Consider the following 26,273-nt stretch of genomic DNA (forward strand, 5'->3'; position numbering starts at 1 on the left):
CTAAAACCCTGCAGTCTGTTGTGTGCTGGTAATGAAATGTGCTGGCTCCCTCTCCCAGGCTCGCGTTCCTCGCTGCCGTCGCTGGCTGGAGCGAGGCAGGGGAGCGGGGCCGCGCCGGCAGCTCAGCGATGCTGGGCTGCGCTAGATTTTTAAATGATCCAGAGGCAGAACAGGCTCCCCAAAAGGTGTATTGGGGTGAGCAGGGATCAGCCCCTGGGGTCTCGGGGCTCCCAGCTAGGCTCCAGCTCCGAGAGCCAGAGCTCCCAGTGTTGATGTCGCCCTCGGCTCCTCTCCGGCCAGCGCTCCCGTTGGCACCCAGCCCGGGCGTGACATCCAGTGGTGCGGACACGGTGTCACTGCCGGGGCCACGGCAGGCTGACAAACGGGGTACAGATCTGCCCCCGGGCTTGCCGTGGCAGTGGCTGCCCTTTGGTTTGGCTTTTTTCAGCTGCCCTTGGGGCTGTGCTGATAGAAAGCAAAGAGGAAGGGAGATGCGTGGGTCCCTCTGCGGGGAGGGCACGATGTCGGCAGCCCCGGGGACGGCCTTTGCTCATCACCGCTGAGTAGCTGAGGACATCGGGGCAGCCGATCACCGCTCTGCACATCTCCCGTTTGATATTTATAGCACTCGTGTTATCAACTCAAATCAAAATCATGTGATGCTCCACTAACTTGCACTGCAGGACTAATTCATCACCAGGGATTTTAAGCAAGCGGTTGAAGGGTCCATCCTTCACCTTCATCCCCCAGGGGGAAATGCAAAGGTGTCCAGTGCTTCCCAGTAGCTTAATGCTGGGGAAGTGGGGGAACCCGGGGGTGCGTTGGGGTGCACTGGAGCGGACAGCCAGCTCCCCGCCTCCAGAGGCTGTGCCCGGCAAACGCAGCTGCTCGTGGTGCGGAGCAGAGCTGGGAAGGCAGGATGGAGATGGGGGTGCGCACCGGGGGGGTTCAACGTGAGCAGCGCCGCGCGGCTCCCTCTCCTTCCCCCTGCCCCAGGTGACCTGCTGGGAGAAGCGGGGGCTTGGTCTTCTCCCAGGGGACACCCCAGTGGCTGGGGGGTATGGGGACAGAGGGGCCATGCTCTGAGCCAGCCTTGGGGGCCCCAAGCTGCCCCTGGGCCAGGGGTCCGTGGGGGGGGGTGTTGCTGCTCACTGTCACCTAGCTGGTGGGACTGGGGGCAAGGGTGGGAGATGGGTGATGCAAGTGGGGGCAGTAGGGTGGGCAGTGGTCACTGGGGTGTGTGACCGTGGGGGGGCCCTAGATCAATGGTGTGGGGGCAGGTGATGGCAAGGGGGACCAGTGGGAGGTACTGGAGGCAACTGGGTGACACTGGGGGTGGCAACTGCGTGGCACTGGGAGGACCATGTGCCACGGGGTGGGCAGGTAAGCGGCCCTTGGGGGGGGCCCTGCTGTGCGGCTGGGGGACGCCGGGGCAGGGTGGTCCCGGGGGCAGGGGCAGCCCCTTGGCCCCCGGCATCCCGGGGCGTGGCGGGGCGTGGCGGGGCGTGGCAGCCCCGGCCCCGCCCCGCATTGGCGCAGCCCCGCCGCTAGCGCGGAGGCGGTGCCGGGCGCGGCGCAGAGCGGAGGATGCTGCGGGCGGGGGCTGCCGCCGCCAGCCCCGGTGCCGGTCCCGGGCCGGAGGGCCCCCCGCCGCATCCCGCCCGCTGAGCCCGGCTCGGCCATGGGGGCTCTGACCAGCCGGCAAAACGCAGGGGTGGAGGAAGTGGATATCCCCGCTAATTCCGTCTACAGATACCCCCCGAAATCCGGTGAGCCCCCCGGGGGGGGTCCCACGTCCCGGTGTCCCGCTGGGCGGGGGGCGGGGGGGAGCGAGCGGGGGGGGGACCGGGCACGACCTTGCTGCGGTTGGGGTTAACTCCTGCGCACCCCAAAGCAAGCCCTGACTTTGCGCAGCTTGGGGGGGGGACACCCTAAAAAACATAGGCCTGGTGCTGGGCACCCTGGCTCCGTGAGGTGCGGCAGGGATGGGGTCACCCCCGGGTCCCCCCGCGGGGTGCCCCCTCTGCGGGTGCCCCTTTGCCAGCCAAACCCAGATCCCAAACTTGGCCGAGTTGACGCGACTTTAATGATATTATCGTTATTTGTGCCTGCAGTCTGCGGCACTGGGCTGGGAAGGCTGGAGCTCTTTATAGCTGGTGGTTCCAGTGCTGGCTGCTCGGGAAAAGCCTGGGTTTAAATTCCCGGGAGGCTGAGGGAGGCTAGGGTGGGAGGGATTGGAGGGGATCCCTCCTTCCCAGGGCCCTGCCCCATAGCAGCACCCCAGGTTCTGCCATGGGGGGACTTCGCCTCCCCCACCTCCTCGCCCTGCCTCCAGGCTCGGCGGCGATGCCTCTCCCGCTCCCGAAGCTGGCCCTGTCTCAAACCTTGTGCGTGACCTTGGAAAATCCGTCCCTCCCCTCTGTGCCTCGGATTTCCCTGCAAAGGGCCGGGCTGAGCGGGTGTCGGGGGGGCCATGCGGGGGTCGTGGTGGGGAGAGGTGATGGGGTCCGGCCCTCGGGTGCGCAGTGCTTCAGAGCTGCAGAAATACTGATATTGGCGGATGATGCCCGGGAGCACCGTGCGTGTGCGCAGGGATTGCCACAGCATCCTTGCGGCAATGAATATTATTAATAGGTAACTATTTTGGTAGTTAATAGGATAAGGTAAACACTTGGATCATTAGCACTGTGACAAATTACTTGCTAATTACAAATAAAGACCTCCTTAGGAAGAACCTGGAGCCAACACAAGCCCCACTGTTGTCCTGAAAAGCTGTGCTTGGATTTTTTTTTTTTAATTTTAATCTAAAATTGGTTGCACAGGTGGCTGGCACATCTGCGGGGGGGTGGGTTAACTGGGGCGCTGCGGGCTGGAGACGGCCAGTCCTTGGCAGCCCGTCCTCCTGCGGGGCTCCCCGGCTCCCCCTTTTACCCGGTTTCAAGGCCCTCGTCACCTTGATGCCAGCCGAAGCGGGACCACCCCGGCGTGGGTTTGCTCTCTGCAGGGGCGTGGCTCTGTGCGTTAAGGGTTTTTCTTGGGTCTGCTTCTCTTTTAGGGGCTCTTGAAATATCTGGGCACGGAGGGGTGGAGGGTGCCAGCCCTGTGCCCTGCTCTGGGGGAGTAAGTGCACCCAGCTGAGCACTTCCAAACTCATCTCAGCTGGCAGAGGACACCAGGCTGATGCTTAACTCTGGCTTTCAGGGAGAAACTGGGGCTTTCAGGTGTGCTCTGCTGGTCTGGTCCCACCGACGGGGCCTGGGCAGAGCTGGGGGGACGTCTGGGTGCTGCCCGGGGCCCTCGGGGAGAGGGGCAGGAGGTGCCCAGGTGACAGGGCCATCTGCGCTGGGACGATGGCAGGCTGGTGACTGTGGGAGATTATGGCTGGTTTGCTTTTAATCCGAGAGGGGATTTGCCTTCAGCACTGCTGGCAGCCAGGAGGGAGGCAGGGGAGGACGTGGTGGGCAGCAGAGCCGATTCCTCCGCGGCGGCAGCGCGCTTTTCACCTCAAATGCTGCCTGGAAGCAGCCGCTGGCTTTGGAAATGTGGCCTTGGGGGGGGTCTCACGGGACCCTGGGGCATTTCCCTGTCCCTGCGGACGTGGCTTTGGCTGTTCAGCTGCAGGCTCGCTCGGGGTGGCCAGTGCAGCCTGTGGGAACAGGGCAGCTGTGCCTTGTCCCAGTCAAGCATCTCCCCTTCCCATCCGGGGGGTTCTGTCCCCTCCAGGAGGGGTGCAAATGGGATTAGTTAAGCCAATATTTTGAAGCAAAGGCTGGGATTTACTTCAGTGGCTCTAATCTCATGCTGGCAAAGGTGATGGGAGGGTGGCTGTTTTGTGGAGCCTGCAGGGTGGCTGCTGGGGCAAGTCTCTGGGTTTTAGCCCCTCTCCCTGGCTGAGGCGGGCACCCAGCTCCCCTCCAGGCACTCGGGAAGGGGCACAGGGAGCAGGGCCCTGGCTGGGAACAGGCATGAAGGGCTTAACCAGCCAGCGACACCCCAGTCCTGGGGAGCACAACCCCACGGTGGTGGCAGTGCCACGGCACAGGGAGTAGCACCGTGCCTGGGGTTTGGGCTTCACCTCCAGCCACCGCCAGCTCCGGCTGCCTGCTTCAGAGCGCTGAATTAAATAAGCCGCAGCGTGCCGGCTCGCTGGGCAGCGATGGGGTCGCCCCGGGGCAGAAGCACCCAGCGCCTTTTAATGGGCCCAGGCGGTGCCGTGCCCATCGCGGCACCCCATGCTGGCACCCGCTGCTGCGGGGTGTCCCTGTGCCGGCACCGTGCCCCGGCCACGCCGCCGGGACGACTGCGGGCTGAGTGAAACCTGGCGCTTCCCTCGCCGGGAGCGTGCGGATGGCCTGAGAACGAGCTTTCCTACTTTAGCCGCTTTGGAGAGCCGGGCTGTGACCCTGCCGAAACACCTGGGCCCTGGCGCGCGAGAGCCCGGGGCTGCGTTACCGGCGCCGAGCTGGACGCCAGCAGGGCAGCAATGGCTCCGGGGGCAACGCGTGCCGGAGCCACGGGCACGGCCACAGCACGCAGCGGGGTCTGCGCCCGCAGGGTCCTCGCCGGTCCCTGGGCATCCCACCGCCCCAAGCAAGGTGGCGTCTGTGGTGCTGATGGAGAAAAGGGGTCGATGACGACACTGGGCTGGTGCCGGGTATGTCCTGCGTGACGGTGCCCACGGGCACGCAGGACACGCTTTGTTTGCCAGGAACACCAGGCAATTTCGGTTTATTCCTCCTTTCCAGCAGCCGCTCGGTCCAGCCCTTGCTGCACACTCACCCGGCCTCCGAAGTTTAAGATCTCATTAAAGCCTGGCTTTCCCTCGGCGACGTGACTGTCCTTGATGGGCTTTCCTTCCCCGGGGACAGGCGTTGGTTAAGGATTTATAATTAGCCGATAATAAGGAGGCTGTGGCTGGAAAGGTGCTTCCTTCCTCTGCCACAGAGCTGTGCCCACAGGGTCACTGGCACCCGGCGGGGCTCCTGCCGATGCCGCGGGCTCTCCCGTGCCGGTGCTTCCCTGGCAGAGCCCAGCATGGCTCGATGCTCTTGTTTAACGGCTAAGTTTTTGGAGGACCCTCCCTGGGAGGGAGCGCGGGGCCGGTGCTATCTGCTGCAGAAGGGGAGCTGAGGCCCCTGGGCCATGCATGGGGTGTGCTGGGAGCCTGCAGCACCCAAGGGTGCTCCCAGCCCCCAGCAGGGAGACTGGGTGACAGCAGTGTGGTCCTACCCATCCCATGGGAGCCCCCAGCGCCCACCAAACCAAAGCTGGAGCTATTGCAGAGAGCCTGCGCTCCATCCTCCAGCTTTCCCCCAGTGCTGGGCAAGTTTTTCTGCAGGTTTAAATATAATTTTTTTTTCCCATCTCCAAGTCAGTGCCAGGAAAAGCTCTGGGCGGCCCTGTCCCCCCCAGCCGTGCTGCTGCAGGTAGCTCCGAGGCACTTTGGTCTTGGTTTTTTTTCCGTTTTTCATGTGGCTGCATCCTTCTCCGGGGAGCTGCCTATAAATTATGTACATGGAAAATGGGACCAGAAAGCAGCAGGCATCAATAATTGATAGTTGACGTTTCCTAACGGGCGTGCTGCATCCGGGCACCCCTGTGCCACGGGGCCTTCGGGTGAAGCTGTGCGTTCCTGCTCGTCCCTCCTGCCCTGGCATTAGATCCCCTCTCCTCCTCCCTTTGGGCTTTGGGCTCGGTTTTGGTTTTTAAGTGCAGTATTAAGGCCTGATCCAGGCCTGGGCAGTCGCTGCATCTGCTGGAAGCCAACTGCAACCTCTGACTTGAGTCCCCACAAGCAGAGCTGCAGCTCAGGCTTGAGCTCCTTTGATCCGCAGACCCCAAAGGTTAGACCCCGGCGGATCTGTGCGCGGCTCTGTGCTGCTGGGTTTGGGGCTTTTACAAGCCGGACCCCGTCCCCGTGGCAGGTGGGACACAGGACTCACTGTCTGTCCTCCTTCTGTTGCTTCTCCTGACTCCCAGTGCTTCTGCTCGCCCCTCACCATCCCTGTTCGACTCCCTCTTTCCCTTCCTTTTCGTACCCCTAAGAAGTCCCGACCCCGCTGCCCCGGCTGGGTGCTGTGCCGCAGTGTGCTTTCCCGCCAGGCTGGGAGGAAAATCTCTCTTCTGGTTCGAAGTGCCTGACCTGGGAGCTGCTCCCAGCTCAGGGGATGGGACACGCTGGTGTTTTGGCTCCGTGCTTTACCCTGCAAGGGAAGAAGGGACACCGGTCACTGCCTGGTATTCATTAGGGCGATGTGGAGCACTTTGCAGGGGGTTGCTGACCTCCTGGAGGGTCTACAGCCTCCCCCCAAAATCCTCCCTCCTGCAAGCAAGCTCTTCCTAGGGAAGGCTGCAGGCTGAGAACTGACAGAACTCAGTTCAGCTGTGCTTTGCCCACCTTCCCAGCAGCAGCAAACCCAAGCAGGTACCTGGCTACGGACACGCAGCCTCGGACGGCACCCGAGGTCTGCGACGCCAGGCTTTGGGCAGGAGGAACCCAGCCCGCTCCGAGGGCTGCGTGCCTGCCCCTTCGCGGCAGCATCCGCGGGGGTGCGGGAGCCAGCCCGGCTCCCCCAGCGCTCCCAGGCTTTGGAAGACGTGGTGCCCTGGCAGGACGGGCTGCGGTCGTGCCCCTCGGGAAATTAGCTGGTGTTTACACAAGGGATTAGTGCAGCTTTCCTGCTCGGCCGCCCCAGGAGCCGTCTCCCCTTCCCGCTCGCAGGCCAGGATTCGGCTGCCCCTGCCAACGTGGGGGTGGTTGAAGGTTGGGGTGACCTTGGGCGGCTTAGGCCGGGCTGGGGCTCACGGGGATCTCCTGGGGAGGGAAAGGGGAGTGGGCACCGCGCTCAGGGGAGGGCTGCAGCCAAAGCCCCAGGATGGGAATCTGTTCCCGTTAAGTCCCACTGGACGGAGCAGCCCCTGAGCTGGGGGGGCTGGACCCCGGCACCAGGCTCTCGCCATCCCAGCTCTGCCCAGGCTTTGGCCATTGCGGCAGCCGGCCGGGACGGGCTCGCTGCCAGCCGGGGGATGCGGGCAGGGAGAGGGGAGGGCGAGACAGGCAGGCAGAGGGCAGCCAGGAAGGGTCGCTTTTGGCCAGCTCCCCCTTTGCCTCCGCCTGCTCGGAGGCTGGCGGCACCTGAGCTCAACCCAAAAGGCTCCCAACAAGGTGACCTTGGGGACGAAGCCACCTCTGAGCCGTCGATCCGGTGGCTTCGTGCTGCTCCGTCGCCCGGTTGGAGCCCCGTCCCCCTCCTCCGCTCAGGCGCTCTCTGTGCTTTCCTTGCAGGGAGCTACTTTGCCAACCACTTCATCATGGGCGGCGAGAAGTTCGACTCCACGCACCCCGAGGGTTACCTTTTCGGCGAGAACAGCGACCTCAACTTCCTGGGGAACCGGCCCGTGGTGGTGGGTGCCGGGGGGTGCGGGGCCGGGGCGGGCGCGGGGCCCGGGTGTGCCCCTTCCCAGAATGGTGGTGACGGTGTGTGTCATGGGGGTGCATGGTATAAGGCTGCCGGCTGTCACCCCTCCAAGGGCAGAGCCGCCCAAGCATACCTGGGGCGGCCCGGGTGTATTCTCTGATGTCTAATATGAGGATTGGCTACTTGCTCCAGCCTGTCCTCCACTGGGGACTAACATGGGTCTCCTCTCAGCCTGTCTGCCCACATCCATGTGCTCCACAGCAACACGATGTTATTGCTGTATCTCTCACCTCGCTGCCAAACTTGAGTTGCAATGGGTGAATAGGTTTGCAAGTGGTTGGGAGCGGGCTGGGCGATTGTGTGATATCTGCCTTTGGGCGCCTCTGTGCCGCACCCGTGCTGCGGGTCATCGCACCGGCATGTATTTTCCGACCCACAAGGGCTGCTTGCATGCACAAACCCACCGGCTTCAAAACATCAGCTGGTGAAGAAGATGGTGAGGGGTGATGGGCTGATTTAGAAGAGCTCCTTTCTCGCTCCCTCTCCAAGAGATGCTTTTCCTCTTGCCTTTCCCAGCCAGCAGCCATCTCCCAGCCTAGATGGCACGGGCTGGGGGATACGCTGGGAACGGTGCTGGTGTGGTATGGAGTAGAGTAGCCTGGACAGGAGCAGGTGAAGGTATTCCCCAGGCTCTAGCACAAAAAAGGGGGGGGAAATAAGGGGGTTGGTGGGGGCTGTGGGCAGCCTGATGGGTTTCTTGGTGCTGGGTGCTGCTGGCTCCATCTGGTCCCAGGGCGCAGGGAAACCCAGCTGCAGGGGAGGTCCCTGGACCCCACAGTCCTGGAGATGTTTTTCTGCTCGCTGCCTTTGGGAAGGAAGGCGATGAGAGTGGGGCCGTCCCCACGGAGGGTTTCAGCTGCGGGGGTAACAGCCCCCAGTCCTCCGGGTGCACCTCAGCAGGGTGGCTCGCCAGCATCGGCTGGAGCGGTGACGGGGCCAAGTGTCAAAAAACCCTCTAAGGTGAGGAATTAAAAGGCACCAAAGCTTTTCTATTGAGTGGAGATAAGCTTGCCTGGTGCCGCCGGCCCTGCTCTCAAACGCTGCCTGCTCTGTGCTGGGGCTGGCGAGGCTGCTGCCATCCCAGTTTGCGTTTCCTCCCTGAAATTGGCTTCGGCAGCGTTTTGGCAGCATCGTACGGTCCTTCAGCAGGGAAGAGCCCGGCCCCGGGCTGTGCCAGAGCAGGGATTGTGGCAGAGCCGAGAGCAGGAGCGCCCCTCAAAACCCATGAGCGCTGGATGGGGAAAGGCAGCGCCTTTCTCTCCATCCTCTGCGCTTCCCCAGAAAATGCAAAGTCAGTATTCGGGTGCTCTCTCCAGCAGTGAGCTCTGAGAAATCCTCCTGACTACAGTAAAAGCCTCTAAACTGCCCAGCAAGAAGTTCCTGAGTCAGACACCCCGACTGCAGAAGCAGTGGGGAAGGTAAAGGAACAGCTTGGAAACAGCAGAAAGAATTAATATAGCGTTGCAAACTAAATTGCATTGCTCCGGCTTAATTACCGACAGCCCTGGGCTGCAGAGCTGTGACCGCGCCTCATCTCCCCGGGGAGCGGCGGGTATTTTGGGGCCGGGCATTTGGGTCGGGCCAGTCTGGGGGCTCCGGGAGGGGTCCGGGAGGACCTGTGTTGTTCCTGGCCCAAGCCTGTGTCCAGGTATCATTTGGGTATCTCTGATGCCGCCTCCGAGACCTGTCCTGATGCTTCTTGGCTCCGACGCGTTTGCGTTCCGGCCAGCTGTCGGAGCCCTGGCTGGGCTGGGAGTGTCGGACATGGCCAGCGCTTTTTGGTGGGGGATTTATTTTGGGTTCCTTGGCTGTTGAGGGCCAGGAGGTCTTGGGAAAAAAATTGTGTCCCAAGACCCCTCCGAGCCGAGCGCCTTGGCTGAGCTATAACAGCGCTGCTGCCGCGGGGATGTGCAGAGCACCCAGCGGCTGCGCAGACTCTCCCCTCCACAGATACGGGATAATCTGGATTTTCCAGCTTGGGACTGGTTCCCAAGGGGCTGGGAAGGGCGTTGCAGGTTTAAGTAGATGCCACCATGCTGGGGACACCTCTGCAGGGGCTGAGGAGCAGAGAAGCTGCTTGCAGCACCCAGAGAACACGGGGCGTTCTGGGGAAGCCGACGACTGTTGAAATGTGCCACCAGGTTTCCCTGCCCACGCAAACCAGCCCGGGTCTGCCTGTAGAAAAACCCCAAGAAAGATTTTTGAGGTTTTGGGTTTCTTTTTTTTTTTTACTCTAACAGAAGCCAGCCTGGACCAAATGTCCCTATAGATGCATGGACGGTGTTTTTTAATGCGTAACGGTTGCAGTGAGGTTTTTTTTCTGTTCTTTTTCAGCTTGATTTAAATTGAGGAGATGCAAAAAAAAAAAAAAAAGTCCTTTAAACAGCCCCTTTCTGATGTGCAAATCTGGCTTGCAAAATTTCATTCAGAAAGAACACCAACCCCCCCACCCCCCTTCAAAAAAGGGCCCACACGTGGGTGTGAAAGAGCCCAACGGCGACGGCAAAGCGGTTTCTGCAGCAAGAAATTTGCCTGCGGCGCTTCCCCATCCTTCCCAGCCCAACGGCCCCCGCGGGGCTGCGTCCGGGGCACCCGGCTGCCCGCTTCCTCCTCCATCGCCCACCCCTGGGTGCGGCGGCGGGCGGGGGCTTGCACCCGTGGGTGAACTCTGCTTCTTACCGCGGGCTGGCGTGGGTACGGCTCGGCTGGGCAAGGTGCAAATGAGCAAGATTGGATTGCTTCATTAATTTGAATAGCAGAGGATGTATCGAGGCATGGCACGGCATGTCGCGACACGGCTGCGCTCCAGCTCGGAGGCCTTTTCTCACTTGCTCCCTTCCAGCTGCAACGGACGGTTCTGCAGGTGCCCGTTTAGTGCTCGTGACTCATTAAAAAGCTCATTAATACCAGATTAATGACTCAGCTGCCCTTTTCCCCCCCCCGGAGGGGAGGGAGAAGGTGGCAATTCCAAGGTGCCACAGGTTCACCTTCAAAGCGCCCTGTGCCATCTGCGCTGCCTCCAGCCCAGGCTCTGACGTGCCTTTTGATGCCACCCGTGGGGCTGGAGCTGGGGGGTGGTGGGATGTGCTGGGCGGTGTCCGGCTGGTGGAGGAGGGGTGGGGCAGGCCCTCGCTTGCCCGTCCTGTCCCGCCGAGCCCTGCGCAGGTCCCCCCGGGGCGGTTGTGCGGCCGCAGCTGTCCCGCTCCGCGGGGCTTTGGGGACAGGGAAGGTGACGGTGGCTTTCCCACGCGAGGGCGCCAGGGACATGGGAAACGGGCTCTCAGCGGGGCATCCCCGAGTGCCATCTGCAATCCGGCCTGTCCCCTTGGAGCCTCGCTGTCCCCGAGCCCCTGCTCCAGGCCGGGGGGACGAAGGGACCCAGGCAGCCTGGCTCGGTGGTTGTTCCCTCTCCCAGGGCAGCAGTTGAGCCCTTTGGCTCTTGTGAGCGTCTGCCATCCACGTCGGCACCTGATGCCCTCCTGGCCCTGGCTGTCCCCTGGCATGCGGTGACAGCTCGCCAACGAGCTGGGTGTTAATCCTGGTGTAAGCCTCTGTCCCTCCAACATGTGGTTGCGTTGTCCCCCCGGGGAGGCTGATCCCTTCCTGGGGAGGGGGGAGGTGGGTCCTGCATCCCTCCCCCAGTGCCCTCGGTCTCCCTTGGGTGGCTGTAGTGCCAAGGAGAGGGAGTCCCCTGGCTGCCACCGCGTCCCCTCTCCCCAGCAAGCCCTGCAGCCCCTGTGCAGGTGGACAGGAAGGACCAGGAAGGGCAAGGTCACCTTGGAGGGTGGCATGACACCTCTCCCTGGTAGTGCTGCTGCCTGCCTGCTCCTGCCTAGCCGCCCGGTGGGCTCCCTGCTCTGGGCACGGGGCTGGCAGAGACCCCACTGCCCAAATCCCATCCATCCTCAGGAGAAAATGGGGACACTTGTGTCTGTGCTCTGGCTGATGGGTGGGGAGGGAGCTTCAGCCTCCCTCTGCCCAGCCTCATCCAGCAGCATAAAAGTACATCAGCAGCCGCCTGCCTGCCCTGTGTCCCCCCACCCTCCAGCCAAAGGGACGAGGAACAGCCCCTCTCTGCGTGCCCCTCCCCGCAGTGAAACTGTCCCCTGCAAGGAGTTTTGGGCTTGCTCTTTGCAGGGGGGATGTCCCTCTAGTCACGCTGCCTGGCACCCAAGTGCCAGTGGGAGCTGCAGGTGCTCAGCACCCATCAGGCTGTGCAGCCCACCCTGGGCATGCAGGATGTCGGGTTGGGGCTGGGTCACTGGGGGTCCGGGGACAAGGTCTGTGGCTGCTGTAACGCCCCCAGCGTGCATCTGTCCTCACCGGTGTCTCTCTCGTCCTAGTTCCCTTATGCTGCTCCACCTCCTCAGGAACCCGTGAAGACCCTCAGGAGCTTAATCAACATCCGCAAGGATACCCTGCGCCTTGTCAAGTGAGTCCTGTTGGGGGAAGGCAGGGCCAGGCACCCCGTGGCCACGAGGCACAGGGAGGGAAGGGTCCACTGGATGCTCCCATGGGATGCTGAGCGCGGGGATGCTCTCATCTCAGCACAGGGAGACAGAGGGGATGAGCCATTGCTGTCTAAATGTGCCCCTTCCCTTCCTGGCAGGGGTGAGCATGCTGCGCTGGCTCCGTCACGGGATTAGAGGAGCTTAGTGCTGCCTTTGAAGTGCTTTGCTTTTTCTTCCTCCCCCACCTCCCAAAAGCTTTGTTGGAGGGAGGCTGGGGATTGCAGACAGGCCGGGAGATTCAGGATTACGGCTGAAATCTGCCTGCGGCGCTTCCCAGTCTGCTGGTTTGACCTTGGCCACGCTGGGCCCTCCTGGCGTGCCTCAGTTTCCCCTGATGGAGGGGGCAGCCCTCTTTGGGGCCATCGGTGCCAAGGGGAACCTCACACTGGGGGAACTGCCTCTGCCAGTGGGACAGTCCTGGGGCACCCCGAGCCCTCCCCGAGGGGTGCCCATCTCCCGGACCCTCTGTGCTCGCCAGGTGCTCGGAAGAGGTGAAGACCCTGGGGGAAGAAGTCAGCAAAGCCAAGGTGCACTACAACGTGGAGTTCACCTTCGACACAGACGCCCGCGTGGCCATAACCATCTACTACCAGGCGAGCGAGGAGTTTCACAACGGGGTGGCGAGGTGAGGAGCCCCAGACTGGTGTGTCTCCCCCCCCCCCAGCCTGGCCTGTGTCCCCCCGAGCCCGGTGTGGGGCTCTGCCGATGGAGATGAAGCCTCTCATCCCTGGAGCATCTCCCCTCCTCAGGGCAGGAGGCAGCTGCTGGGGGTGCTGAGGCTGGAAGGGGGGTCCTGGCCTCCCCCAGGTGCCACCCCAAGGTCCCTGCCAGCCCCCACCTTCTCCTTCCCCATCCCATCCTGCTCTTCCTTGCTACCTTCAGGTCAGAGCTGAGACCAGGAGAAATCATTGCCCCTCCTGCCCCCTGTTGGCTGCCCTGGGGTTGTTTTAGCCCCAGGATTATTTTAGTTCTTCTTAAGACTTCCTGACTCAGCCCCAAGAGGGGTGGGGAGGAGTGACCCCCCTCTCTCCCATCTTCCCAGCATCCTTGTGAGCTGGGGGCCTGGGAGGAGCGCGGGGACGCCCGCCGTGCCCCTGACTCTGTCCTCTCTCCATGGGACAGCTACATCCCCAGGGACAACAGCCTGCAGTCGGAGACGGTGCACTACAAGCGGGGGGTGTGCCAGCAGTTCTGCGTGCCCTCCCACACCGTCGACCCCTCCGAGTGGAGCGAGGAGGAGGTGGGTCCCACTGGACCACGGCATCGTACGGTTACCGACGCGGGATGAAGCCTCCGTCGCTGCTCCATCTCACCAAGCCTCTCCTCCTGTCTCTCTCCAGCTGGGCTTCGACCTGGACCGGGAGGTGTACCCCATGGTGGTGCACGCGGTGGTCGATGAAGGAGAGGGTGAGGAGGGTGTTCCTTGCTGGGCTGGGCTTAGCCCTGCTGCTGGCACCACGGTGCCGGCCCGTGCGCCAGCCGGGCAGAGCCTCCTGCTTCTTGCTGCCACCGTGGCCCTGCCCTGAGCCCTGCCTGTCCCTTTGTGTCTTGCAGAGCACGCTGGGCACTGCCACGTGCTGCTGGCCACCTTTGAGAAGGTAAGGGCCGAGCTGGGGCTGTCCTCCCCCCTCCCACCCCTTCACCCACTGGGTGCGAGAGCCTGGAGAAACCCCGCGGGGCTCGGGATGGTGCTGCTGGGCTGGGGCTGTTTTGGAGCTGCTCCTGAAATTCTGCGAATATCCCCCAAATCCTTGATTTTTGAGGTATTTGGTCTCAACTCCATCTTCCTCGCTCCAACAAGTCTCCAGCCTTGCAATGTGTGTGACATCCCACACCTGCCTGGTACCGGGGTGTCGGGGGAAAACCAGAATTGCTGCAAAACGGGCTGGTTGGGAGCGAGGTGGGAGCAGCGACAGCTACGGGGTGGGGGGGCGATGGAGCAGAGCAGTCCCTGGGGTGCTCAGCCCCGGTGCCCACCCATGTGCTCTCCTCCCTCCAGCACAGCGATGGCACCTTCTGCGTGAAGCCCCTCAAGCAGAAGCAAGTGGTGAGTGTCCGGGTGCCCCCATGGGTGGTGGCAGCTATCCACCGCCCTGCGTGCCCCGGGGGGGAGGCAGCAAGGGGCTTTTGGGGAGCAGCCTGTCCCTGCCCTGCTCCTGCCTCCCAGAGGGCCTGGGGGGGCACCGGCAATTCAAAATGCATCGATGCAAAGAGAAACCACGGATGTTGGGGTGAGGAGGGCTGGCCCGAGGAGGGGGCCGGGAGCCGTGGTGGCTGGGGGGCTGTGTCTCTGTTCCTCACCCCTTCCCCACGGGGTTGCAGGTGGATGGTGTGAGCTACCTCCTGCAGGAGATCTACGGCATCGAGAACAAGTACAACACGCAGGACTCCAAGGTACGCGCCTGCATCCCGCAGCCTCCATCCCGCGGGTCCTCCCTTTCCCCTAGCACAGGTCCAGCAGCTAAAACACGTGCGGCAAGAGTTTGCAGCACAACATGGAACTGCCCGGGGTGGTACAGGTGTCTTGTTTTGACATCGAAGCTGCTGGAGGCAGAAAGCTGAAGGATTGAGCCTTTTTCTGTTATCCTTTGTGGTCCTTTGGGAACGTGCTGGCTGGGTCTTGCTGGCTTAGGAGGGCACCGTGGGGCTTGAAGAGTGGGACGTGCCTCCCACTCAACAAATGTATATATATACACACACACATATACATATACACACACACACGTATATGTGGGTGTATATATATATATGTAGAAGTTGGGGTGAAGGATGCATCCCTCTGTAGGGTGGCTGATGGCTCCATCCCCATCTCTGAGCCTCTAGGAGGGGAGGGATAAGGTCCCGGAGCTGTATTTCAAGAGCAGGCAGCCCAGGTACAGAGGCAGGACCCCGCAGCAAGCTCTTGGGGCACGCAGATGGTATTTTAGGGCACCCACCCTGTGGTGTGTGGGCTGGGGACCCCGAGCAGCTCCCGTCTCTCCTGTGGGGCAGGTGGCCGAGGACGAGGTGAGTGATAACAGCGCCGAGTGCGTCGTCTGCCTCTCGGACGTCCGCGACACCCTCATCCTGCCCTGCCGCCACCTCTGCCTGTGCAACACCTGCGCCGACACCCTGCGCTACCAGGCCAACAACTGCCCCATCTGCAGGCTGCGTAAGGGCCGGGGGGGCTGGCGTCTCCGGGGGGGTGCTTGGCATCTCCAGAGGGGGCTGGCGTCCTCGGGAGGCGACTGGCATCTCCCATCCTTGGGTTTTGGTGTCCCTCCAGCCCCATATGCAGTGATGCCATGTGGGGAAGCCCCTCCTGGGAAATGAGGGGGCATTCTGGGGAGCGGGGGGGGAGTGTCTCCTTTCAGCACCTGGTTTTCACCCCACCCTTCGTCCTCGTTGCTGCAGCTTTCCGAGCCTTGCTTCAAATCCGAGCCATGAGGAAAAAGCTGGGTCCCCTCTCGCCCACCAGCTTCAACCCCATCATCGCCTCGCAGACCTCCGACTCCGAGGAGCACTCGGTCAGTGCCTGGCCAAGCCCGGTGCTGGAGCCAGGGAGGCCTGGGGATCCATGTGCTTCCCAGGGCCAGGGTTTGTTTATTTAATGCGAACGGGTCTTGCAAAAAAATGCAAGGTTGATACTGCAAAAAGAGGGTTTTTGTTTGGGTAGAAAGACCATGGATTTGGGGCTTTAACTTGTGCAGGGGGTTCATCTGTTCTCTGGGTTTTGGCTTCTCCCTGGGGCATCTCGATCCTGCTGGGAGCAGGGGTGGGGGGGCAGCAAAATGGCCCGGGGGGGGACCTTCACCCCGTCTCCCCTCTCTCTCCAGTCCTCAGAGAACATCCCCCCAGGCTACGAGGTGGTGTCGCTGCTGGAGGCCCTCAACGGGCCGCTGACGCCCTCGCCGGCCGCCCTGCCGCTGCGCGCACTGGGGGACCCCCCGGGCGCGGGGACCCTGCCCTCCTACGGCAGCGACGGCCCCCTGCCCCCCCTGCGGGCCCTCTCGCCCCTCGAGCGCCTCCCCGACTGCGGCCCCGCGGGGCTCAAGCTGAAGAAGAGCATCTCCAAGTGAGTACTGGGGTGGGCACGGGGGTCCAGGGTGGGACTGGGGGCTGCAGATGGGGATGAAGCCCTCTGCTTTGCCCCCCACCCCCCCGCGCAGGTCCGCCTCGCAGAACTCCTCCATCCTGCCCGAAGAGGAGGACGAGAAGTCGTGCACCGAGTCGGAGCTGAGGATCTCCAGGAGGAGATCCCCTGCCCGGCGTGAGGAGGTGAGCACCCTCCGAAATGTGCTGGTGACCAGCTGAGGCACTGGGGGCGCAGAAGGTTTGGGGGTGGTTTGGGACCAGAGGGTCTGGCTGGGGTTTGCCCCTCCTGGCTTTGCCTCCATCCGTAAGGATGCCCAGGGGAGACGGATCCATCCCTGCCGAATACCCCCATCCTGTCCTTCCTATGTGCTCTTCTTCCAGGAATGTGGCGCGACGCCAGAGAGTGAAAACCTCACCCTGTCATCGTCAGGAGCCATCGACCAGTCCTCGTGCACCGGGACCCCCCTCTCCTCCACCATCTCGTCCCCAGAAGGTACGGCACGGCGGGGCTCGTGGCTGTTGGCAAGGCAGGAGAAGTGGGATCGCAAGTCTTGGGTCCGTGCCGCTGCGGGGGGATGCGGAGGGGGTTTGCGTGGCCCCTTCCTACTCTGCCATGGACATTGCACGAAGCCCTGGGGTGTCACCTCTGCTTCATCACCCATAGACCTGAAGAGGGTGGGCATGGGGACCCTTGTCTTCCCTGCTTCATCACCCCATAGACCTGGAGACGGGGGGCTGCAAGCCCCGGGGACCCGCTCCTGGCAGCTTTCCACCCATCGCACCTCTGCGGCATGCAGCGGGTTCCTGCTCCACGCCCCGCTTCTCCTCGTTAGCCCCATTTTTAATTAGCCAGTGCTGTGCTGTGACTCACGCCGGTGCGCTGGGGGGGCCCAGCAGCCCCGCTCAGCCCCCGCTCTCCCCCAGAGCCCGTCAGCAGCAGCCTGGCCCAGTCCGTCATGTCCATGGCCTCCTCCCAGAGCCAGCACTCCCAGCTCAGCACCGACACCGTGTCCTCCATGTCTGGCTCCTACATTGCTCCTGGCACGGAGGAGGAGGAAGAGGAGGGGGACATGCTCCCCTCGCCTGCGGCTGCCAGCGCCACAGCCTCTGACGAAGAGGTAGGCTCTGGGGGGGGCTTTGGTGATGGCACCCATCACCCCCAGGTTCAAGAGCTTCCTCATGGGATGTAACTTCTCCTCCCAACCCACCCGCACCAGACTCTCCGGGCTTTTTTTTTCCCTTCCATCTTTTCTACCTTCTTCCCGCAGTCAACACCTGTGGAGTCCCCGGATATAAACTTCGTCAGCGTGTCGGCCGAGGAGCGCGATGCCGAGGTAAGCGTAACCACCCGGCGCGGGGCCGGGAGCCGCGGTGCCACCCGGCACGGCACGGGAACCTCGGCTGTGCCGGCTCTGGGAGCCTGCGGAGGGGGAAGCCGGGCGGCGCCGGGCGGCCGGCCCCACGTCCCCCCGGGGCTGGGACGGGGAAGGGGGTGCCCTGGGGGGCGGATGGGCTGGCGGGGCTGTCCCCCACTCAGGCTCATCTTCCTGGTCCACGGGTGAGGGATGTTCCCCCCAAAGGGACCCAGGGACGGCCCCGGCACGGTGCCGGGACACCGCAGGGCTGCTAACGCTCGCTGCCTCTCGCCTGTGCCACAGGGCAACGATGTGCTGGAGGACGAGGACGCCTCTCCCACGCAGGAAGACGGTAAAAGGCCCCGGGTTGTTGTTGTCCCCCTGTTTTCGGTTTGGTGTCACCGGTGGGCAGCCGAGCGAGTGACAGGCGCTGAGCCGTCTCCAGCTCCCCTGCCTGCTGGCTGCCATCAGGGAGAGCCCTGGCTGCCTCCGTGTGCACCGGGGCTGGGAAAGCATCCGCCGCAGTGGGGCCACCCGCGGGTGGATTGAACACCAGTGGGTCAGGGGAAGCTATGGGGACCCCGGCGAGCGCGGTGCGGGGCACAGAGCAGGCGACGGCTGGTGCGCGGGATCCAACAGCGTTTCCAACAGGCCAAGTGGGAAAGAGGCTTCTCCGTGTTTTTCCCCTCACCAAGGTCTTTCCTCGCATCTCTGAAAGCCTGACCCTTAGGGCCGCTGTCTGGGCTGGTTCCTGTCCGAGGGGGCTGCAAAACTGTTCCCTTTGGGATGCTTTCCTAATTTTTTTTGGCCCTCAACATGCTTTCTCAAGCCAACACACGTGCATTGAGGGCTCTTCTCGCCTCCTCCCATGCACTCAAATAGTCAAGGAAAGACATGATCACCCCTGTCCCATCGGCCACCAGCTGCCTTGGATTTCTTTGGGTGATCGGGAGTGCCCCCTCCCATGTTTGCAACTCTCTGGTTAGCAAAAATATAAAAAATATACCAAAACTGTTCCCCCATCCGACCTGGACACTCAGCCAAGCTGGAAAGCAGGAACACCCATCCCTAAAACATGACCTCTGCCCTGTGGGGAGGCTCTTGCTGATGGGGACACTCAGATATGACAACTGGGGAGCAAATGGTGGTGGCTGTGGTGGACATCCACAGGCATCCCAACAACTCCGGGAGCACGACAGCCTTTCTCCGTAGGACACGGTCCTGCAGCCGTTCTCAGCGGGGCTACTGACTTACTTGGGAACATCCCTCCTGAGGTTTAGTGGTCTGCATCTGATGGATGCAGGTAACAGCCTGGGGGCTGATCTCCGGTACAGGTGATGCTAAGAAGCAGAGTTACTTCCCTCAGCCCCAAAAGCCTCCATCCCCCCTGCAAAGCTTGGCTACGGCTTCTTTTGCCCCACGCATCCAGTTGCTGCCTCCAACCAGCATCCCCGCGGCTCTCGTGCACGCGCTGATGGTGCCAGAGAGGCTCTGGCCGGAGGTGACGGGTGCCGCCGCGGCCCGGCTCTGCCGGCCGGGGTAGAAGCCCGGGCAGGCGGTGGGGGGGCAGGTTCACGCGTGCCAGTGCCCATCGCCGCATCGTTGCTGTTTCGCTGCCCTCCGATGCGGCCGGTGCAAGGAAAGGAGCAGCTCGGACCGTGCCCACGTGCGTTATTGTCCGCTCTTCACCCATTCCCATCTAGATGCATCATTTTTTTATATTTTTTGGGTTTTTTTTCTTTGAAAGAGGGCGGGGAGGGGAGAGGAAACAGACCCAGAAATCCCCCACCCCACCACTAAAAAGGCAATGGCAAGCCCCAGCGCCGAGCCGCGGCGTTAACTGCCTTAACTCCCTTCCAGGCCCGAGGACAGGCGCTTTCCTCGGTCTGAGGTGTGACAATAACAATGACTTGGGCATCGCACACGTGAAAGCGCTGGACAATAAACTGTGCTCTGAGGCCTGCTTACCTGGTGAGTGGCCACCTGCTGAACATGAACTTGGGGTGGGGGGACAGTTCCACTCTTCCCTGCATCACCCCCGCCCTTTGCATCCATCCTGCCTCTCCCACTGCCATCACCATCATTCCACCCCCCACCCCAACACCGTCCCCACCGTCCCCATCCCTACCAGGTTGTCCTCACGGCACCCCACCTCCCGTCCCGCCACGGGGCGGAGCGCCAGGCACGTCCCCACTGGGATGTCCCCGGGGGGGTGGGGGTCACAGACTTGCTTTGCTGGGAGGTTTTGCCCCTTGGTCTGGGGGCTGTTGGCACCCTAGGGGGGCACCAGCCCTCCCCGTGAAGGGGGTTTGTGGCACGATGGTAGCCTGGTCTGGACTCGTGGTGGGTGCAGCAGTATTTTGGGTTGGGACACGAGGCACGGCAACTCCAGCCTTGCTGCAGGGGCTGCCTGCCTGCCTCCCGCTCCTCTTCCTCCAGGGCTGGGGAGATGGGGCATGTCAGGTCTAGCTCTCCTTCTGCAGAGCGCCAGAGTTCATCCCTCTTTCCCATTTCTTCACGCTTTCTCTCCCATCCTCCTTCCACCTGTTTCCTCTCACCCTCTCTCCATCCCTTTTTTCTCTCCTTCCTCCCTCCCAGGCTCTGCCGTCCGTGTGAAAGTTCATGTTCGCTCTGTGCCAACACGGTTTTCTCAACCTACGCTTGTGTCCCCTCCCTGCCCAGAGTTGCCCAAAGGTGACAAATGTATTGGTGACCCCCGGTCCCTGCGTGGGCCAAGGGGGCAGCGGGCTGGGGACCCTGCCCAGCACCACAGGCTCCTCTCCATCAGCCGGAGGGTGGGAAAACAGGAGGGGAGAAAGCCAAGGTGAAGCCCTGGGAGGGTCCACGTCTGCGTCAATACATTTGTGGACAAGCTAAAAGCAACTCTGCCCCTGCCTTGCCCCTTCGGCTCAATTTGTGGCAGGTCCCAGACCCGCAGCGGGTGCTGGAGGGCTGAGAGGGTGGGTAAAACCAGCCCAGCCCCCCCCCCCCCCCCAGGAGGGGAAAGCTATTTCCCTCCCCACTTCTCCTCCAGGAAAGCTTCCTTTCCCACTGCCTTGCCTGATCTTGGCCGTTTGTGCACAGGAGAAACTCAGCTGAGGCTCCTGGGGAGAAACAGGCGCCTGCCACAAATGCCCCGTGTCCCCTTCATCACCCTCCGGCAGCAGCTGGCTGAGCCCGGCCAGCCCAGGGGGCTGGGGGTGTCCCAGCAGCCCCCCTGCCTTTGCTGGGGGTCCTGGCAAAGCATCCCCCATCTGTGGCACCAGCCAAAGCCATCCCTGGCTGTGTTCCCCTTGGTTGTGCCGGGGGAGGATGAGGAAGGGCGGGGGGGAGCCTTTGCAGCCCAAATGGCTCGGAGCCAAATTCTTGCTCTGCTCCAAGGCCTGTGATGGCTTCATCGCCCTCCTGGGCTGGGGTGCAGAATCTGGGCCGAGCCCAGCCGAGGACAGGCTCTCCACCCTTTGGCCACCACGTGCGTCCGGCGGCTGTGCTGCTTGGAGCCCTGGGCAGGGAGCCGCGCTGCCGCCGCATGATGGGGCGCTCCGGCCTCGGCATCTGCTGGGAAAAGCGGGGGGCTGCTGCTCGCGCCGGGGCCGGGGGCAGGGGAGGTGCAGAGCGAGGGCTTCGGGGCTGCCCGTGGTCCCCTGGGGATGGCGGAGGGGCTGGAGGGAATAACTCCGGGGATGCAGAGTTCTGCCTTAAAGGGGTTGCCGTGGGGTGCTGGGAAGAGCTGGGGAGCCGGGGTGGTGACGGGGAGCTGCCGCCCGCGGGGCTGCAACAGCCGGTCGATCGTTTCCTGGCTGCAATCGGTGTTTTGCAATGTCGGTTTTGTTCGTTAGAGTCAGGGCAGCTCCTTCCTTCCCCCGTCTGCTCCCGGTCAGCAGCCCCCCCCGTGAGGACTCGGCCGCTTTGCGACGGAGATGATCTGAGGCACGCTTTAATTCTGGTGGTGCTGGATTGCAATGGCAGGGCTGGTTTCATGCACTGGAAAAGCCCTTTTTGGCAGAGGTTTCTTGCAGGTTTGGATGTAATCGTGTCCACAGGGGCAGCAAGAACAGGGTGGACTTTTCGTTTGGGGCCAGGTGCTGTTTTCTTGAAAGCTTTTTTTAAGCAAATCACTTTAACCGGTGATGATGCTGATGATATTATATGTTATTCCTCCCCAAATTTCTCTTGTGGGAAGATTTTGCTGTGACCAGACCTGTGGGTTGGTTTTTGCCCTCTCTGTAATGGATGAAGGTGCGGGCTGTTGTTCCTCAAAGTGGAAAGGTTTGCTCATCCCCAGCGCTGCTGTGAAATCTCTGCAGATTTCAGTCTGGTGGGAAAAGGCTTTGGGAGGAGTCGAAAGGCCCCATCCCAGGGATTTCTGGACATGAGGTCTAAATAATCCCCACAGCCTCAAGTAGCTCCTGCAGAGCCCCGGGGCGTGCAGCAGGTTGCAGGGGCTGTCCCCGGGGCTCAGCATCCTTGGCCACGGCCACAGCCTCTGCCAGGGATGGGGCGGCAGAAGCAGCGTTGGAAGGAGGAACGGGGGGAAGGCGCCCGCTGGAAAGGCTGGCGGCGAGGTGGGGAGCGTTGGGGAGCTGCTGCGTCGGAGGTGGCAGAAGGCCTGAAAATCCCCTGAGGGCTTTTGCCGGTTTAAACCCGCGGACGATCTGAGCTGTAAGCGATATCGCAGCGGGCCGGCCGAGGCGGTTGGGTTTCGCCGCGATGCTCTTTGGGAGCTGGTCTGCGCAGGGCAGGTCTGACGGCTGCTAATGGCGGGGGGGAGCCCCCTCCTGCAGCCCGAGGGCAGGAGAGGCGGGTGGGCGCGGGGCCAGGTCCCTGCGGCGGGGCCGGACTGTGTCCTGCTGCCCCCAGCCCGGCTCCTCGGCAGCCTCCCAAGGGTGCGCTGAGCTGAGCTGGGTCTCTGCACCGGCGCGCTGCGGTGACTTATGCAATATCAGGCTCTTAATGGGATTTCGGTGTGCGTGTGTATAGGGGTGTGTGTATGTGTGGTCCTGTTTAATTCTCCGTTCCCTCCGGGATCCGCAGACTTAACGTGCCTTGCTCTCCAGCCTGAGCTTGCCATGAAAAGCCAGTTGAAACAGCAGCTGTCACCTCCCATAAATCAGCAGGCAGTGGGTTTTATTGCTCCCTCTCTGGGAAAGCCTCAGCGCTTGCTCTTGGCCTTGGGGTGCCCTCACACAGCCCCCACCACCCTCGAGCTGCCACCCCCCCCCTTGGGCACAGGGCTTAACTTTGCTGGTGGGAGCGGCCGCCCCGCTTTAGAGGTGCACCCCCTTCCTAAGGGCACCACGTAGCCTCTGATCCTTTGGGTGGTGGGATGCAAGCCACGGGCAGGCAGGTCCCAAGCTCTGCCCATCGCCCTGGAGGGTGCTGCCTGAACTGGGAGCCTGCAGCCAGAGGAGGGGTGTACGGGGACATGGCTCCCCCGTGCCGCAAGCATGCCCGCCCCTCGGTCCCCCTTGGCACAAAACCCCGGGGGGGCTCCACGCATGACAGCCCCCTCGCACCGTGCCCGGCGGTGTCTCCCTGTCCTCGTCCCAGACCCGTTCGCAGGTGGCGAGCCCCCCGCCGGCCCCCCGCGGTCGCCCCGTTTACTCGCTCGCGTGCATGTCCCCGCGCCGCCTCCGCTCCCGCCTTCACCATGTGCCTTCTGGTCTCTCCTGCCACGCAGCTGCCGTGCCGGACTCCTGCCCCATTAACATTGAGGAATAGGTATGAGACCCCAGAGCCTGCGCCCGCCTCGTGCTCTGCCTCCCGGGGGGTTGGCACCCCTCGCCCCGGCATTGCTGGCCTGGCCAGGGTGACGTCCCTTAGTGCCGAACCTGCAGCCCCCGCAGGGCATCCGCATGTGCCCTCTCCCCGGGCTCGGGGGGGGGCAGAGGCAGCCCATCTCCATTTGGGTTATTAAAACCCAGCCACAGTGCATGATGCTTCCTGTTTGCCCCTCGGCATTCCCCAAAAATGGGGGGTCTAAGGGGCTCTCTGGCCCAGAAAGGTAAGTGGAGGCACTTGCCAGCCCTTGCTGCAGCCAAAACCCAAAGGGGGGCTGGGGAGGTGGGTGTTATTCGGGGAGACTACATTGCATGCCCCATGGAAAGATGAGTGGAGCGCACCGGTGGGCTTTGGGGGTCCCTAACCCCCCGTTTTCTCCCCCCCAGGCTCAGAGGCAGCCAACAACAACGTGCGGCTGCAGCAGGCGCCCTGGCCCCGCAGCCCCCCCGGCACCTGAGACCTGGAGCAGGCAGCGGCTGCCCATCCCACGTGAGGGCTCAGCCTCGGCGGGGGCACACAGCCCCCCGCCCACCCAGAGGGACCCTGGTGTCCGGGCACCATGGGCATCGCCACCTCTACCCCTCAGCTGTAGCAGGACTGATTTTTGAAAGAAAAGACGGTAACCTTGAATTTTCCTCCCCGGCCCCCCTGTGCAGAGGGGGGCCGAGAGCCATGTCACTTTGGAGCCCCCCCATCAGCACCTTCTCATCCTCCAGCCCCGATGGGGGCAGGCTGGGGTCCCTTCCTGCCCCCGGCCATCTCACACCCCTGGGCTCCTCTCCTCCAGAATGTGGAGCAGATGGGACGGGCTCACCCCACGAAGGGGGTCCGGGGACACGGATGGAGGGGGATGATGGGAGGAGGATGCCCAGGGGTGCGGGTTAAGGACAAGTGTTGACATTAGCATCTGCAGTGCATGAGCCGGTGACCTTCGTGGGGGGGCCGGCCCCTCCCAGGTTTGCTGATCTGTGCCCCATACCATGCCATGGGATGTCTCTGTGCCATGCCGTGGGACGTCCCCACGTCTGCGGTGGCGGTGATGGTGCCCTCCTAGGTCCCCTCCCTCCACTCTCCTCCTGGACAGCATGTGGGCTCTTGAGCCGGGCCCTCGAGGTTGCTTTTCCCCAGGGGATGGAGCAGGGTGGGCAGGGGACCTAATATGCCCCCCTCCCCAGGTCACCAGCCCCTGGGGCATCCCTAATTTAACTTCCCTGTCTTCCGCCCCGCTGTGAGCTCGGGGCTCGGGGCTGTGCCCTCTCTCTGGAACAAGTGCCAAAAGTGTCACCCCCCCGTCCCACCTGTCCTGCCCTCTCCATTGCGCTTTGTAGCAGGGGGTGAATGAGGGGGTGGGAGCTGCCCCCCACCCCTCCACCCCCACCCCTCCATCCCCACTCCTCCATCCCCACCCCTCCATCCCCACCCCTCTGGCCAGCACTGGGCTGACAGTGTAACCGGGTTTTGCTCCAGGGGACAGACACACCAGTGGGGTAGGGAGGCAGCCACAGACCTCGGGGACGTGATGGGGCCATCCAGAGGCTGGGCTCCACACGGAGACCATCAGGGACAGTCAGAAGCTACTTTGCGGAGCATCAGACCCAACATCCCAATCTAGTGAGCTCTGGAGCTGTTCGGGCCAGCCCAGGGCAGGAGGCTGAGCCCCCCTTCTCCCCACTGGGTTTTGTCAGGCAGATGTGATAGCAAAGGCCACCTCCTCGTTGCAGGAGGAAACTCCGTTTCAGAGCTACCTTAGGATGGAGACGTTCAGACCATGAAAGCAACAGCCCACAGCGGCTGCACAGTGTGTGCGGGGAGCAGGTCCCCACTGCCCGTCCCCACGGTGGAGCATGGGCTGTGCTGATGGCCGTGGCTCCTAAAGCGGGGTAAAAGCCCTTTTTGAGGCTGGGGGTGTGTGTGTGTGTTTTCTCTGCCTGGCTCATAGCTGGGGCCGCAGTAGCTGCTCACTCCGTGGCCCTGGTGTGGGTCCTGCCAGAGGTGGGGTCAGCGTCAGCCACGCTGCTGCTCCCTCCTCCGGGCTGGCACCCCGCCGTGTCTCCTGTAAGCTCAACAGCTCCCACATTCCTCCCTGAGAACCCAGGGCTGGGTGCTTGAAGGGAGATGGCATCTCCAAACCACTGTCCCATGGGGTGGGAGCTGTGAACAGCAGGGAGGGCTAAAGCAGCGGGGACGAGCCTTGCACCCTATCTGGGGACATGCTGCGTCCCCCTGTGGGGCAGCCCGTGGGTTTGGGTGTCCCACCCCCGAGGAGTCAGCAGCACCGTGCTGGGCACAGGCAGAGCTTTGGGGGTTCACCGTCACACTGAGCTGAGAAAACCAGGGGGGCTGTGGGAAGCCGGCTGTCCCCTGACCCTCCGGCACGGGCAGGGATGGGAAAAAATCAGTCTGATGCTCCAGGGGTGGCTTGTCTACCAAAGCCCAGCCTTCCTCGTGGCTTCAAGGGGACAACGAGAGCTCGCCTGGCCTGGCCAGGCACCGCAGCGTAGGGCTGCAGCAGTGCTTGTGGCTGCTGGCAGGACAGGCAGGTGCTGGGAGGCGACCAGGAGGGTTTTCTGGCTGCTCCGGGCTGTGTGTCCCCAAGGCATCTCACGGGGTGGCTGCAGAGCGGGGTGGCTGCGTGCGGGCACCTGACGCTCGCTTGGAGGGACCTTGGCTGCCGGCGAGCGCACGGCGATGGAGAGGAGCCGGGAGGAGGCTGTGCCCATGCAGCGTGCTCTCAAGCAAAGCCACGAGCATCCTCCGCCGTGGCACAGGAGAGACAGGGTTTTGGTGCAGGTGACACCAGCGCCGTCCTCGGCCACCCAGCAGGGACGAGGGGTGGGCAGGAGCTGCCAGTGCCGGCAGCATGGCGTGAAAAGCAACGGCCCCTTGCCTCGCAGGGCAGCCCCTTGTTCCAGGGATCCACCCGCCAGGGATTTAAGGAAGGAAACCAGATTGCTGCTTACGGCTTTGCTTTGAGCATGTTTTGGATTTTAAGAGTATGTTTAATAAAGGGTATCTTATGTCAACGAAGTGTCCGGAGTCATTCTGTGGTTACAAGGCGAGAGCAGTCGGGGTCC

The 26,273-nt window shown here is 62.8% G+C and overlaps 1 protein-coding gene across 5 annotated transcripts; it reads left to right on the forward strand.

Annotated features, from left to right (window-relative positions):
• The first annotated feature begins 1,549 nt into the window (after window positions 1–1,549).
• Window positions 1,550–26,220, forward strand: RNF157 (ring finger protein 157). 5 transcript variants are annotated; one of them, XM_064466995.1, is made up of 20 exons: window positions 1,550–1,769; window positions 7,286–7,404; window positions 11,822–11,910; window positions 12,468–12,614; window positions 13,112–13,229; window positions 13,330–13,396; window positions 13,544–13,587; window positions 13,989–14,036; window positions 14,312–14,383; window positions 14,981–15,140; window positions 15,383–15,495; window positions 15,805–16,043; window positions 16,138–16,246; window positions 16,445–16,556; window positions 16,958–17,181; window positions 17,332–17,397; window positions 17,722–17,770; window positions 19,279–19,389; window positions 23,099–23,139; window positions 23,586–23,676. In XM_064466995.1, exons 1-19 carry the CDS (start codon window positions 1,682–1,684, stop codon window positions 23,137–23,139), a joined length of 2,016 nt encoding a protein of 671 aa, XP_064323065.1. In that variant the 5' UTR covers window positions 1,550–1,681; the 3' UTR covers window positions 23,586–23,676. The 5 variants fall into 5 exon arrangements, with proteins under 5 accessions (XP_064323065.1, XP_064323063.1, XP_064323064.1 ...); XM_064466998.1 differs by having other exon boundaries at window positions 1,596–1,769; window positions 16,988–17,181; XM_064466993.1 differs by lacking the exon at window positions 23,099–23,139 and having other exon boundaries at window positions 16,961–17,181; window positions 23,586–26,220.
• The last annotated feature ends 53 nt before the right edge of the window (window positions 26,221–26,273 follow it).

Source organism: Phalacrocorax carbo, chromosome 16, assembly GCF_963921805.1.
Source record: "Phalacrocorax carbo chromosome 16, bPhaCar2.1, whole genome shotgun sequence".
In the NCBI taxonomy this organism is placed as follows: Eukaryota; Metazoa; Chordata; class Aves; order Suliformes; family Phalacrocoracidae; genus Phalacrocorax; species Phalacrocorax carbo.